Here is a 15481-nt window from a genome sequence, read left to right as displayed (position 1 = left end):
TTAGGCTTTGATGAATAATATTCCTAGAATTCAATCTTTCCAGACAAATTGAAAATAAAAATGTTTTTGTAATTTAAAAAGTGAGATCACATTTTACTTTGTAACTTACATTTTTATATTTGAAAAGAAACTAAAGCAGGAATTCACCACAGACTTGCCTAGACTAGAACCCCTTAACCTTTAGTGTGCATGTCTGAGACCTTAAGCACTAGGCCAGCTGTCACTCCTTACTGTGCAGTGTCCAGACTTGGCTATGACATTCCACCCACAGATTTTTTGTTTGGGGAAAAAGACTTCAATGTTTCATCACTAGGAATGTTTAACAGTGGAAAAAACTAGAAAATAAACAGACACACTGCCAAGAAATACTAGGATTTGATTCTTCAGCCTACTGAGTGACAGCACAAGACCTTGACCATTAGTCCAGAAGTGACTGTTCTGCTCTGATTCTAAACGTAACTATAACATTCTTACCAAACATCTCGATAGTCTGACTCTTCAAACTCATTGTACGGAGAGCATTGCAATAAGTGTCCCTCTCTCTTCCACCCCTTTATGGGATAAAAGAGAGCGAGAGAATGACAGAACCGTAGCGGGAGCCTGAAGGCCCACGCAGTCCTCACTGGCTCCCCGTGTCATGTGGTAGCCAGCATTGCTCTCACAAGCTGGGACCTGCTTTAAATAGCTGCTCCCTGCTTGTGGGAGCAATGTTTTCATTTGTTTCCCTGCATGCATATTTGCATGCAGGGAAACAGATGAAAACGTCCCTTTTTGTAAGTAAAAGCTGTTTGACAGCTTCCACTTGCAGAAAGTGAAGTGTTTGCTCTGACTTGGCGGGAGCTGTCCTTTTTTTTTTTTTCCATAGTCCCAAGATGGCTGCCAAAATGTTCTGCTTGAAGTGTTTTGTGAGACATTGAGGGTAAAAACATATTCGTATATCTGCGTGGTTGGGTCCCTAAGATCCTCCAGAGACTCTTGCTGGAGCACCACTATAAAAATAGGGTGCTCAATGACACAGGGAGCTTTATTTCCCTTGAACCAGTTCGCTCCCACAGGAGTCAGATTCCCGCAGGAGCACAAGAAGAGTGTTGCTGGTGCCATTACTGGACTCTGAGACTTTGTCCCCCACTGCGGCACTAAATTGAAAAACAAGCACCTATTTTTGAGCCAGCAGTACTGGGATAAAAAAAAACAAATGCCAGCACGGGATCACATACTTTAACTAAGGGAAGGGTCCTGCCAGCTCCCCTACCCCTGGCCGTTTTCAGCCCCAGGGACCACATTCCATGGGGCTCAATTTAATGTAACTAGGGCGGGGTGCACCGCTCCCTCCCCGAGCCTTAATCGTCCCCCTCTATTATCATTATTTAGGGAAAGGGGCCAATTGCCACCCTCCCCAAGACTTATTTGGCCCTTTGGACTCCATCCCTGGGGGCCCACTGTAATTTTTAATGGGAGGGGAGCTACACTGCCCCTCTTCCTGAGCCTTCGATAGCCCCAGGGACCCCACCACCGAGGGCTGTGACTTAAAAAAATAAAAAAGGGAGGGACCCCCTTCCTTGAGTGTTCAATGGCTCCAGGCATCTTCCGGGGCTAACTCGCATGCTGTGTCCCGTGGAACCCTACCCAGGGACACAGTGGTTTCTCTGCACTCATCAGCACATGCGGGGAAGGATGATGCAGGCAGGGAGACAGATCAACAGATTGCTCCCACCTGGAAGGAGCAGTATAAATAGCTGGTGCCTGCGGGTGAAAGTCATGCTGGCCCCCTGAGCATGCTGGGAGCTGGTGGCGACCCTTGGGCTCCTCCGTGCAGTCCCCAATGAGTGCTTGGTGGGTGACCTGGGTGAGCACCCCTCTTTAGTGATATGGAATCTAGGGATGTGGTCCCTGGGGCTTAATTAAGCCCCCCTCCCCTTTATAATTCGTAGGGCTGTTGTGAATTGGGTCCCCAGGTTCAAATGAGGCTCAGGGTGAGGACCATGTGCCAAGCCCTCCCCAACCTTTTAAAATACATAGGATCATGAGGGGTGGGGGGCTTAAGGCCTAATACAGCTTAGGGAGGAAACCACACGGCCCCCTTCCATTTTTCATTGGTTTGGCTCCAGGGGAAGGGATCTCCGGTGCCTTATAAGGATCAAGGAGGGGGGCTGCACAGCCCCGTAGATTTTACCCCCCAGGTGATGGGGTGCCTGGAGGCCCAAGATGGCTTGGGTAGTGGGACCCCGTGACCCCTTTCCATTTCTTATTGTGTTTGACCCCAGGGGATTGCATGATCCCCTCCCCTTAATATGTATTTTTTGGCCCCAGGAAATAGGGTCTCTAGGACCCGAACGACAGGCCTACACTGCGCACTTTGAAGGCTGTGGACTGTATGGGTTGGCAGTCTGCTTGGGGTTTGGCCACAGAGCCTGGCAGCAGGCTAAGCTCTGTGATCAACTGCCGACTGCGCACGACCAAGGGCTGTGCTCATGGTGTTTGATGCCTGTGGTAGTTGGAAGCAGAGCCTGGCTGCAACAGAGGCCCTGCGGCTAACGCCATGCACGAGCAAAGTCTGTGTGTGGCATGGGGTTGACTGCCTCCAGGTGGCTGTCGGTGTGAAGTTGGACACAGGTGGCCAACTCCACTCCGCGTACAAGTGGCTCTCCTCAGTGTGAGGTTGCCTGCCTGCAGGGCCGGTCGTCTGCCTCTGGGTGGGTTGGCCAAAGTGCTTGGCCACAGGCCAGGCCCTGTTGCAACCCACTGCTGTACACAGCCAAAGGCTGTGCACTGTGTGGGTTGACTGTCTGTGGGGGTGTTGGTTGCTTTTATTTATCTAATTAAATATTACTTTACATTAAAAAACAAAACCCCTAGAAATTCACTGAATAAACAGATTAAGGTAACATTATAGTAAGTTGTGAGAAAATATTTTTTTGGTAAAAAAATTAATAAAAAAGAAAGCCTTAGAAATTCACCCACAAAACTAAAATGCATGGCGGGTACGCAAGTTATAGTCTGCACTGCTCACTATAACTGGTGAATTTCTTTGCTTTTATTTTTTATTTTTTAGTTCATAACATTAATGTTGCCACTAACACATTGTTACTATAACGTTACTCTAACCTTTCTTTCAGTGAATGGATGGACAGATAGAAATATAGATAGACAGACATATAGATAAACAGACAGATCTTTTTTGAACATCTCTAGTCACTCTCCCTCTTGCACCCACACTTCTTCCTCAACACAAAGACACTTCCCTCCTTCCATGACTTTTTGGGATAAACAGTCTTTATAGACCTGACTTTCTGACATTTAAGGTATATTCCTTGCTATGTGCTGACTTAGATCTCTGTTCCTAGTTTGATAATCCTTTCCTATGTAGTGTAGCTTTACATTTATTTTCGCTACATATTCCTCTGTTTCAGACATATAGATACTTCTTTTCTTGCACGCAGTGCTTAACATTTGCCATGGGAGTCTCAGCATTTAAGCAATAAAGTTCTGTGGTGCAGTGTATGCATGCAGGCAAAACTGTATTGTTCACATGTAATATTTTACTTTTATTTTCTCTGGAAGCATGAGATGTAAAAATTTCAAATCCAGCACAGCACTCTGTTTGTTGGACCACCCAATGTGACTGCATTTACATACACCTCGTTTAACACTTGAGTAACACTTGATGTGAAGCTTGACATACTGTGACGTTCAGAATGACACTTTAGATCTCATTACGAGCATGGTGAAAGCAGTGTCTCTCAGAGAATGTCTTTCGGCCATACTAAGTAAGGGCCATTGTTACCAGACCTGAAATTTTGATTCGAAAAGATGAGCCCGGTTTTACTAGATGCAGCTTCCCTGTTGGTAAAACCACTTCTGGAGGAGGCCATGGTTGTGGTATTGATCACTTTTTCCTGCCCATAAAATGATAATTTATCTTTTCTTCAGAATTCCCTAGGTCTGATTTACACCATCTATGTGGATGGCCTCAGTGCGTCGCTGGAGACTGTGATTGGAAACCTCTTGACTTGCACTATCCCTATCACTGGAGGCTCGCAGGTAGTTTTTTTTCTTCTCTGAACTCGCTGTGTTAATGGACATGACATTTGTTGCTTACTTTATTGTTTGTTTTGCTGTGCCTTTCCTATATCACAGAGAAATCACTTAACCACTTTAAAAGAGTGGGTCTTGATTTGAACAATCTACTGCTATGAGTGGATGTAAGAGAAAATATAGGGCAATCACCTGTCTAGTGAAAGGCGAGATTGCACATTCGTTTTTTTTGTTTTTGCAACAAAAAAAAAATCTGTCTCACTTGCTCTAGCAAGGGCGTGGTAGTTCTACTCCCTTGAGTTCAGGAATGGCAGTTCTAGTAGCAGTATTCTGACTGAGATGGCTAAGAATGTTTATCAATGCTGAGTGGGGTCAAAATCCGCTGTATATGCTGTGTTTTTTGTTACGTTTTTTTTCCAGTCACCGTTTGACATTTTTGTAAGACTCTGTGAATGTATCGGAGAGGAATACCAACGACATCCACTTATATAGCAAAACTATTAGAGGTTCAATAAAAATGCCTAGATACATGTACATGGTTGCTGAAAGAAACAAAGCACATTCAAACTCTCCTGGGGAAAAATATTGGTAAGGAACTTGCAAATCGGTTAACACTGCATAATGAAGTGATATTTTCAGGTGTTATTAACCAGTGGTAGATAAACACTGCCTGCATGAAAACAAACAATGCATAGAGGAATGACACCTTATTGTGTAAAGCATCCCATGGCTTTTTGAGAACACAAAGATTTAGACTAATGGAATTAACTAGAAGTATCTTGATTTTTTTAGGGTCATCTACTTTACAGTTAACCTCTTGACAAGGTTATTGATTCAAGTTGTACTTTTGTAAGGTTGTTCACAAACCTCAAACCAAGAATTTGAATGGTAGTACATAATCCTTTTTATACTCACTGCTGATATAGGTATGGGCATTCCTAGCAATGAGGAGAACATGAATGCAACCTTGCCAGCTTCCGTATTTGATTAAATGAACCCAAAAAAAGATAGAAAAGGATATATTTAGAACTGAGGATTCCTGAGCCTGCCTCTCAAACACCTGCTGTTGCTTACCGTTAGTTACAGATTTGGATCAAAGAAGATTGACGCAGCAGAGCAGACATTTTTGGGATTTCTAACAAAACTTTTGGAAATCAAGAAATGACACTTTATAAAGGACATTACCAACACCAATTGATGAGGGGTTTGAAGACGTACTCTGTCATGACTTAACACATGCTTAAAAGACGAGAGCAAATAGACAGTATGTATGAGAGCATAGCAGACTGAACTGGGCAAAGAGATCACCATGGACTGTTGGAGAAGTATTTGGTGTAGTATTGCTAGATGTATGCAGTATACCCAAGGAAGAATGTGTTTAAGGTAAGCTATGAAAAGTACTGCATCTCAGATGAGTTGTCTCACTTGTTTCTGGATTCTTTCCCACTTTAATTTTATTTCTAGGAAAGAGTGAAAAAGTTTCATATTTAGTGCAAATCCCACTGATTAACGTATTCTGAAATATATTCTATCCCGAATAGATACAGATGATCCACTGATATGCCTCTTAAGAAAAGGAGACCAAAAGTAAATTTGCTCACCCAAAGCACACACTGAGGGAGCAAGTTCAGGGTACTCAAAAGTGTTTGTGTGAGTGAGGGCTGATAGAAACCTAGGGTTTAAGTTTGCTGCCTTAAGCCTGACTTTGGCACTCTAACACAGGGTGGTTGGTGAGAAGCGCACAGCTAGACAGAGCAACACTGAGATGAGGGGGCAGAGAAGCACACGAGGGAGACAGATGGAAAATACATGCACTGTTCTAGAGTGCTTACATAAAAAGAAAAAAGTAGCACCAGAAAAAATTAGCATTGTAAGGACAGTCATGCCTCCATGCTACAAGGTGAGTAACAAACTCATGATGGGTAATTACAGCCCACACAAGCCCTGAAATGAGAAGTAAGCAAGTGAGAGTCAAGATGTAAAAGGTCCTTGCACCAAGGCACAACTTTTTAAATGGAATAGCACTCAATAACATTGTTGAAGTTTACTCATGATGATGGTCACTTCTTTAGCTGCAACATAAAGACAATATAAAAAGTTGTTGTAATATTCCTGTCCCATTACTAGATTGTGAGAGAATTCAGTGCCTGTGAATCTGCAACAGAACACGTTTCAGGCCAATGATTACAGATAAATCACATACTTCAAAGTTTTTTTTTTTCATTCTCTGCTTGTGGGTATCCTTTCTATTGAGTGATGGTAAGACTGGAAACTTTTCTGTAGCACTCTGATATGTAGGTAATTAGTGGACTGTTACATGTAAGCATGTGTACTTTATACACAACACAACCATGTCACTGTGTGAACGCACATGCTTGCCAGTTTTGCGAAACATTGTGGAGCAGCAGCTGCGCTCTGACAATCAGTGAATTGAGAACACTTCTTTCATTACCCCTTCGTTCTCCTACCTCCCACTCCCTATCTAGTGTCTACCAGTTGAAGAGGGGCAAACACCCTACTTGTGCCTTTTTTGTATACAAGATCAATCAGTGGTAAGCTGTGCTAGCCCCATGTTCATGTTGCAGCTAGAGCAGAACTTAAAACTTCGGTCTAATAAATCTAAGATCGTTCCAGCCTGGATACTATGAATTTATAATCAGTTGTCTGTGATAGGAGCTTTGCTGATATTTGAGAACATTGAATATCTTCACCTCTGTACAGAGTTCGGGGACACATGCATTTTAAAACTCTTTTAAAATCTGGTTTATTAACTAAACTGAGAATAAGGCCCATATTGAAATAAATTCATGATCAATCCAGTCTCTTCCCTTCGGATCATGATGTCTGATGAAGACACACAGCTGAATTGCAAGCTGTTGACTCTGATAAAGAGCTCCATAGTAAACTGGCTTTCAGTTTTCTGGCCCCATACGTTAAAGTCCTGTGAGCCTCAAAGCTTAGTATACCTACTCAGACTTACTTAATTTTTTTCTTTTTCTTTTTTGTTTCCTTTTTTATAAAATGACTATAACTTGGCTCTAACTTTTACTGTGCATACCTTTTGACCTTATCCACATCTGTTATTTCAGTCTTATGACCTGAAGACTGTATTCCTCATTGCATTTATTCAGCAGGCTATGTCATTAATCAGCAGACACTGTCAGCACGACAAACATATGCCACCTTCTTTCCAAAAAAGTTGGACTTCGGACCCAGGCATCCTTTCTACGAAAGTTGATGATGCCATTCCAACTGAGGAAGTCTGTCAGCCTACCATTATTTCCCTCTCCACGGGGGGAACTGTCCAGAAACGTACTATATCTAGATGAATTGTCCTCTGCATAAAAATGTTCTGTGCCTTGGCTCAGAAGGAGCCTCCTGTGGGCCTTCAAGGTCATTCTACTAGAGAAAAGGCTGCCACTGTGGCCTTAGCCATGAGTTTTCTAGTGCCTCGTATCTGCCAGGTGACTACCTAGGTGTCCGCCCACACCTTCACCAAACATTATTTCCTTTATTCACAGAAAGAGCCATTTTGACTGCTCTGTCCTGCAGGATTTCTTGGTGTTCAGCCCACTGCACAGGTCCTCCACCTTTTTGGAGGTACTACTTTGGTATCTATTTGATGGTAAGGAATCTGTGGTTATAAGTATCCATCAGAAGAACAAGTTACTTACCTTCATAACGCTTTTTCTTGTGGCTATTTTGTCTAACTGTAGATTCCTCACTGCCTTCTCCCCCATCCCCCATTTTGTGGAGTGAACATCTGGGTTTTATGAATGCCCGTGTTAAATTCTACATAGTGTCACGGTTTTCATTCTGTTACTGATGCTACTAGTCTGAGGTCACATAATACTTTATTATTAACTGACATCAGCACTCATGGTTGGCTGTTGTATGCGGTTCTGTGCTGTCACTTCCGGAGGCGGGGCAAGGTTGTTGCTGATCCCAGTTGCTGCTTGTGGGGACAATTCCTGGAAAAGTTTCTGGCAGCAGTCAGCGTGAATTCATAGTGTGGGGAATCTGCAGTTAGGTAGCCATTACATTAGGAAGAGCTTTACTGAAGTAAGTGATGTGTTTAACAGAGACATATAATTGTATAAAAATCGTTACTGTACATAATTGAGAAGGTTCTTCGTTCCATAATGGATCAGGTCTTAGCACTTGTTCTTGCCGTAGACTTGTGTTAATCATTTGAAGCAAAAATACTAATCAGCAGTAAATTCTCATGTCTGAAGGATATTGCTAATAACCTATGCCTTGAAGAGCATACATAGAAGGAGCTATTACGCTCACACAGCATAATGTTGATATATTTTTCTATCAGGTTTTGATCATGTTGACCATCTAAAGTCTGTTTTTAACATACAGCCATCATTTGCCCAAGATGTGAATGTGAAAGACTGTAGCAACTGGACCTGCAAATTTTTTTTAGCAAATCGGAATTACAATGCTGAAGCATATGCATAATAAAAACATGAGATATAGTTGATGTTTTTGACCTATAGAGATTGTAGCATGTACTTTGCCAATTATTGAGCGAAAAAAATGTCATTTTAATTGTTCGTTGCTATGAGTGTTTCTGATGTAAAGTAATTCACCTTGTTGCATTTGGTTCATCAGATTTCCTTAGTGGGATGTTTTCTGTGGAATAGTGATAATAGTCTTTCCTGGATTGTACAGTTTTGAGTGATAATTGCTGTTTAGATGAGTGAATTGTAGCTTTTCACAAGACTTCTGAAGAAGGATTTTTTTTTTTTATCAGTTTATTGAATACAGGTACAATAAGCCATTGTGGAGAGAGGAAAAACTTTCAGATGTATTTTTAGCAGTGAACATGCTCTGTTGTGTGTGGTCTTGTTGTTTTCACAAGCTAGTTAGTGATTATGCACGTTCCTAAGAGTAGTGCTATAGGGACCGCAGACTTGGTGTGAACATTTGCACGTATGAACCACTTGCTGCTCTGTACAATTTGGACTGTCATGTTGTCTCTCTCCTACACCCCTTCCCCACCTTTGGCAAGTCATTTCTTGAAAAAGAAAACTTCTTGTGGTGGTGAGCATGAACATTGTGCCAGAGAACGTATACCTTTTAATATCTGCCAATTACATAACAACATCTTTATGATTGTGGGTTTGATAGTGAGTTCTGCGTACGATATAGTACATATGCTAATGAATGTGTGTTTGTAAATTTGTTTGAGTTGGATTTGAATATGTATTGTTGACCTGTTGGTTTGAGAAAATTATTTTCAGTTTTTTTCTGTTTTCATTGTTTTTCTCTCCTCCTCTACCATCCATCTCTTCCTCTCCCACTCTCACTGTCTGTTATTTGTTTCTATCCAGCTGGACGCAGATGACGAAGGAGTGGTATGGTCATCTTTTTTCTCCTCACCACCTCTATTTTTTTAGTCCTCTGTTCTCATTGTATCACCCTGTAATGAGCCTCGCTGTATCGTTAGTTCCTAGAGTTGTTTTTATAAAGCACTGATTTGGTCACATACCACTAATATAAGAAGCTTGGATCTGGTGATCTTTTTATAAAACCTGATGTGCACATAAACACACTCAGTCACTCAGGGCATGTCACTGCTGATATTCTTCAAGAAAGACACTTGCTATGTTTTGATGTCTGATTTGCGACCATAGAGGCGTTTTCACAACCCCCTTTAGTTGATACTTATAGTTATTGAAATTTAATGAGAGTGTATATGAAAGATGTGCGCAGTGTATGATTATACCACACTGTGTAGAGTTGCAAGCTAAAAGGAAGTTGTTTGTTGTAGAGTGGTACCAAATGAACTAGTGATATGAGCTGATAAGAATCCTCAGATGACAGAGAAATGAGAAGGGCAAATGTAGCTATTTATATGCTGTAGTTTAGTATGTGAGAAAGGTATGGTCTGGATAGTGGTGTACAGCATGGTTATTTGCAAACTTATCAAAGCAGCCAGGAGAAATAGTAATGACTTGGTAAAGGTGTCTTATGACTGGAATACCAGAGGTGGCAAACATACTACGATTACCCCGATTTAATTTTTGCCTCATCTGAAATATACGTTACAACTTTAATTCACTGTCCATATATAATAAGCTTTGGCAAAGCCAGTAGGTCTCGCATTTAAAATGTGAGGACCAACCTATTGAATTTGCTAATGCTTATTTGTAAAGTATAGTGAAAAATATAAAAAAGAATTGAAAATGACAGAATGCGTCACATTCAGATGCACTGGTGGCCATCATGGAATGCTTTGAAATGGGTTTTCTGAGAGAAAAAGCATTTTAAGGTAACTGTAATTTCAAGATGGACAACCAACATTTGCAAACATTAAATTATATTACAGAAATGTAAACGTGGGAATAAAAACCATGTGGTCTGATAACAGTGTGTAGGTGCACAGGCCTATTTTTGAAGAAAAATAGGCGAGAAAATGAGAGGTTGGGGGAGCGACAGCTAGGAGCTCAATGTGAGGGAATGAAAAGCAACGGAGGCATGGGTAGGAGTGACAGCAATAGAGAGAACATTGGGGGGAGGGGGACAAAAAAGCAACATAAGAGCGATAAGGGGCGCTAGACCAAAGGAAGACCTTGTACGAAAGACAAAAACAATAGAGAAGTATGGATTGATAGCAAAGCAATGACGTAACTGGCATCGGGCACGAAAATCAGTGGAAGAGCTAGAAGGCAGCAGAGTTCCTAGAAAATGGTGGATGAGACATAAGGCAATCAAGTAGCCGGTAAGGGTAGCAAAGCAATGGAGTAACTGGTAGAGAGGGGCAAAAAGTGAGGAAAGAACAGTGTAGCAGCGATTGAGAAAGTGGAGGAGGGATGGGAAAGCAAAGGAAGAGAAGGTGGTAGAATAACAGGAAGTGTTGGAGAGACTAAAAGCAGTGGATAAGTGGGGAAGTGGAAGAAAGCATCACTTGGCACAAAGGAGATGGTAAAATCAAGGGCACTGGAATTATGCAGCGGGGAGCACAAAATTATGCGGCAGGGTTGAGTAAATTATAAGTCACGAAAAGGCAAATTCGGTGGCGTTATGTGGCTCATTTTGTGCTAGTAGTACTTGAGTATTTTGTCATTTTTGCACTTGATAACACTGGGCATTTGATGCACCCTATTAGTACCAGTTTAGCATCTATATATTGCAATAAGTAACAGAAAGATGACCGGTCAAGCTTTGCAAACCGCCTTCCACTGTGCAGCAACATATGTTGCTGTGTTTTTAGTAACTTTTGAACCGTTTGAGTTAGAAACTACATGTTTTTTTGCTGAAATCTGCAGTTTATGCAGTAGATGAATTTTGGCAAATGCAACAAATCTATAGCTATGCAAAAAATACAGCGGCCACACATTTGCATGATTCCAGTATACCTGGCTAAAAGCGCAAGGAGATGAAAGTAAAAACGCATGCACTCTCAAGGAGTGTAAAAAAAAAGAAAAAAAGAAAAGAAAAAAAGTAGTCAAGGAGTGTAAGCAGCGGAAGGATGGTGATTCTACAACACATACATGAAGGAGTATGTAGGCGACACCTAAAAAGGGAGAGGAGGTTAACTGTCACCCTTAAAGATTTTTTCTAGGAAAGCCTCCCAGTGTCAGAAAGCTAATCTGTGTAAAGATGGAGTTTGTGGGGCTGGGGCGAAGAGTTGGCAGAGTTGTGCTTATGGAGAGGTGGTAGATGGCTGGTGAAGGGTGATTGACAGGAAGTCAGATTCCAACTGCTTGTTGGTATACTGTGCTAAAGTCGAGATAAAAGTGGTGTACGAACAAATAATGAGTTCTTGAGTTAACAAAATGAATGGATTAGGCTGTCTCAAAGAATTTCTCTCTTAAAAAGGCTGCTTAAAAGCATTTCTGAGTCTTTTGTGCTACATGCCATTGTGCCCACCCCATTTCAGGCCTGTGTACTATGTTCTTGTGTCCAGGCCTCTGCTGTGCAGCGAACAAGTGAGAATTCAGTTGAAGCTTCTATACTTCATAGTGTATACGTGTTTCTCTTAGTGTGCTTTGGCAAACCATTTTTTCTGGATCTATGTGAATGATGGTGCATTATACTGTGGATGGAGGGAGAATCCCTATCAGAACATATTTGGAAAAGTAGGATTAGTTGATTTACAAATCTGGTTGTAGAAAAAGGAATAACTCTCTTTTGGTTACATTTCATACCTTACAGCTATAGCTTTAATAAATTATCAATGAAGTCTGCAACCGGAGCTCTAGAATTCTTACCTGTCCCTGTGTGCCATTGTACCCTGCCTCACATGAAGAACATGAGCATTTGAAAAGTATGATTAGCGAAGAACCATCAAAATTTGACAATGTTTAACATCTGAGAAACGTTTCTCAACACCACTCCACTCACTGTAGAAATGGTAATTATCTAGCACAGAAGGCTGACTGCCCCCACTTCAACCTAGCACCAAATTTCATCTCAACTACCATGGATTTTCATATATTTATCCTTGTCTTGATGCCTGGGAGTTGTATAAAAGACAAAAAGAAGACACAGCACATATTGACACTAAAACTGAGAAAAAATGGTTCTGAATCCGTATGTTCATCTGTGTTAGACCACCTCTTTTTGAGTCTGTCCTATTGTGTGCACCCAGCCAGTGGCAGACCTTGACAGAAATTGGACAAGGGCACCAAAATAAAAGTGGCCCCACATTAGAATGCTCACTTATCCCCCATGGGACTTTTTACACAAGCCAATGCCCTCCTCAAGCATACATGCCTTTGCTCTGAGTTTTCATTCCAGGATCTGTCTACATCCCTGAGCCCTCACTTCTGCCATGCTGCCCTAATGGGCTAGTTTCACTATTTTCCAAGATTTGTACAGGTACAACTTTGCATCAATTTGAGTTTTTTATCCAGTGATGACGTGAATGAACTAGAAAGTGCATCCTAATAGGTACCCCTTTTTGGCTAAGATAAATGTGAGATACAGGATACTTGCTGCAGTAAAGAGTTTTGAAATCATGTATGCACATCTAATCTTTATTTCAGCTGCAAACCATAAAAGTACAATAAGACAAAATATAAAATTGATAAAACATTAAAATCAAACCGCATACACCAAATAGATTGATAAAAACCTATTTAAATCAGTCAAGCCTAGTACAAATGTAGATAAAATCAGTACAGCCAAAACATTTCATGAACTCATGATGTCTAAAAGTGCTTGTGCATTAGGGGGAGCAGAGTAACTAGGGGCACCCTGTGCATTTATGGTCTTAGTACCCATGTTGGACTTCGACATTAGGCACCTAGTCCTCTCCATTGTTAGGAGGTATCAGGAGACAGCAAAGACAATGCTTTGACTCGTGTTGTATCTCAGTATACGAAGTACCTCAACATGTTGTTTAACCCCTAAAGTTCGGCATACTGGGAGTATCCATGTTTTCCTCCTTTTCACGTAGGTGGGGTAGAAAAACAGTGCATGCTCCACAGTTTCCTTACTGGCACCACACGAGGGGCATGCCCACCTGACCTGCTCATGAGGCGACCCCTGAGGTGAAGGGGACCAGGGTAAGGGTGCCAATATGAAACTGGAGATAGAGTTTCCTAGCTGCAGCAGGTTCAGTCTCATCAAGGAATCGCTGTGCCTTTAACTCATCCTTCACCAAAAGGAAAGCGTCAGACAGTGGGGCCAAAGGAGTGTTGTGTCTGCATTAGGGCCATTATGTGCTGGCCACATTTGACTTTGATGGTGTTCTTACTAATGGACCCAACTTTCATCGGATCATCCTACAAAAACCCCATTGCCTAACTTTCTCAGTGTGTCTCTGACATGTCTTATGCACAGGATATTGCCGGAACCTGGCAGACCCATAATTTCTTCCAACCCCTGGCGATATGTTATAAGCTCGGGGGTAGCCCAGAGCCTCCTCCAATAGAGGATTGGTCTCACCCCTATTCCTTCTGAGATCGGCTTGATACCCATATCTGGCCTGAGTGGAAGCAAAGGGGTGCTAACAGGGGGGCCCTTCAGCTGGCGCAGAAACAGGTTTTCCACTGGAGTAAGGGCTGCTGCATCCTTATGGCCCCAGAGCTCCCTCACACCCATTCAAATGGTCAATCAGATCATTAACATAAATTGTAAAAAGGGTAATGGTCTGTCAGCTTGCCTAGTTGACCACACCTCACCTGGGCATAATTGTGCTTATGAAGTCTTATGATGTTGGCCTGTAAATATTTAGGGACAGCTATATCAGCTATCACCTGCACAGCTTGAGCCTCTAGACTGGGTCGAATGCAGAGCAGAGATCTACAAACACTACATACAAACTCCTGCCTCCCAGAACCACCTTTTAATTATTATTTTTTTAACTTATTTGGAGGCGGAAGACCTGATCCAGTGCACTGGTACTGTTCCTAAAGCCACCATGTAAGGTGGTGAGTACTTATTCATTCGCTAGCCGTTCTTGTAACTTTCACTAAAGGATCCTGCTGAATAGCTTCTGAGTTCAGTCGGTAAGGCTTATAGGCCTATAATTAGATGGAAGTGATGGACAGCCTTTTTTTGAGTAGCAGAACAATTTCTGCTCCCCAGCCAAGTAGGTGGAATGGAATCCCCCTTTAATATAGCATTAAGAAAGAACTGGAAAAGAAGGACCTCAGACATCCTCTCGTTGCGATAGAGGTCACCTTGGATTTTGTCAGGACATGGAGCTTTGCTGGGTATGATCTTAAGGATCGGAGATTTAACTTCTTGTAACGTATTGTGTATGCAGTATGTGTGTGTGCTGGTGGAGTTGGAAGATGAAACTGATATTCACATTGTGCTGACTCGTGCTTCCATTGTCACTAAAACATACTTCACTTTTTTGCAGAGAACAATCTCCCTTGGAGCTGGTGACCGACAGGTTATTCAGACACCAATTAATGATTCTCTTCCAGTGAGCTGTTGTAGTGTTGCTCTTCTGTTCCGCCAATTAGGTAAGAGTCCTTTTGTTTTGTCTTTACCAAGCCTAATAGTGTGGATTGGTCCCCACTGTGGTGTTCCTTTCGCAAATCTCCTTCTGATTTCCTTGTGATGTCACTGTATACACTGTACAGCAGAACCTGTGTGATAAGATATTCATTCACATTGCTGTGACAATATACATTCTTGCCACACCGGACTTGTGTTACCAACATTATGAAATCAATCCTCTACATAACTACCCAACCTTTTAAGGGTAGATCCATACTCACACTGTCATGTACCTTGACTCCCGAAGGTAAGATCCCTTTCTACCACTGTAATTACCACAAGACAAAGCACTCTAGTCAGTTCTGTCTGCAAAATATGGATATCATTTGAACATTGGGGAGTTTTAAAAATAAGATAATTGTATATTTAACATTTTACTACTTTTATTTATTCCTTGCTGCTTGTCGCCTTCTTTGTCTATGGTAACCACTAATTTAATAAACATTGCTTGCCTTTTATTAATTGACCTCATTGT

The 15481-nt window shown here is 41.8% G+C and overlaps 1 protein-coding gene across 11 annotated transcripts in view; it reads left to right on the top strand.

The window, feature by feature from the left end:
* The window catches only part of SBF1 (SET binding factor 1), a 1129538-nt gene that overhangs the window by 270830 nt on the left and 843227 nt on the right, over positions 1-15481 (top strand). For all 11 annotated transcript variants that reach the window (XM_069229431.1, XM_069229429.1, XM_069229425.1 and 8 more), the window contains exons 5-6: positions 3931-4041; positions 14864-14969. In XM_069229431.1, the coding sequence (XP_069085532.1) occupies positions 3931-4041; positions 14864-14969 (217 nt within the window). The remainder of the gene's footprint in view (positions 1-3930; positions 4042-14863; positions 14970-15481) is intronic.

Source organism: Pleurodeles waltl, chromosome 4_1 (assembly GCF_031143425.1).
Source record: "Pleurodeles waltl isolate 20211129_DDA chromosome 4_1, aPleWal1.hap1.20221129, whole genome shotgun sequence".
In the NCBI taxonomy this organism is placed as follows: domain Eukaryota; kingdom Metazoa; phylum Chordata; class Amphibia; order Caudata; family Salamandridae; genus Pleurodeles; species Pleurodeles waltl.
The sequence above is the reverse complement of the archived record's forward strand: the minus strand, read 5'-3'. Positions and strand labels throughout refer to the sequence as shown.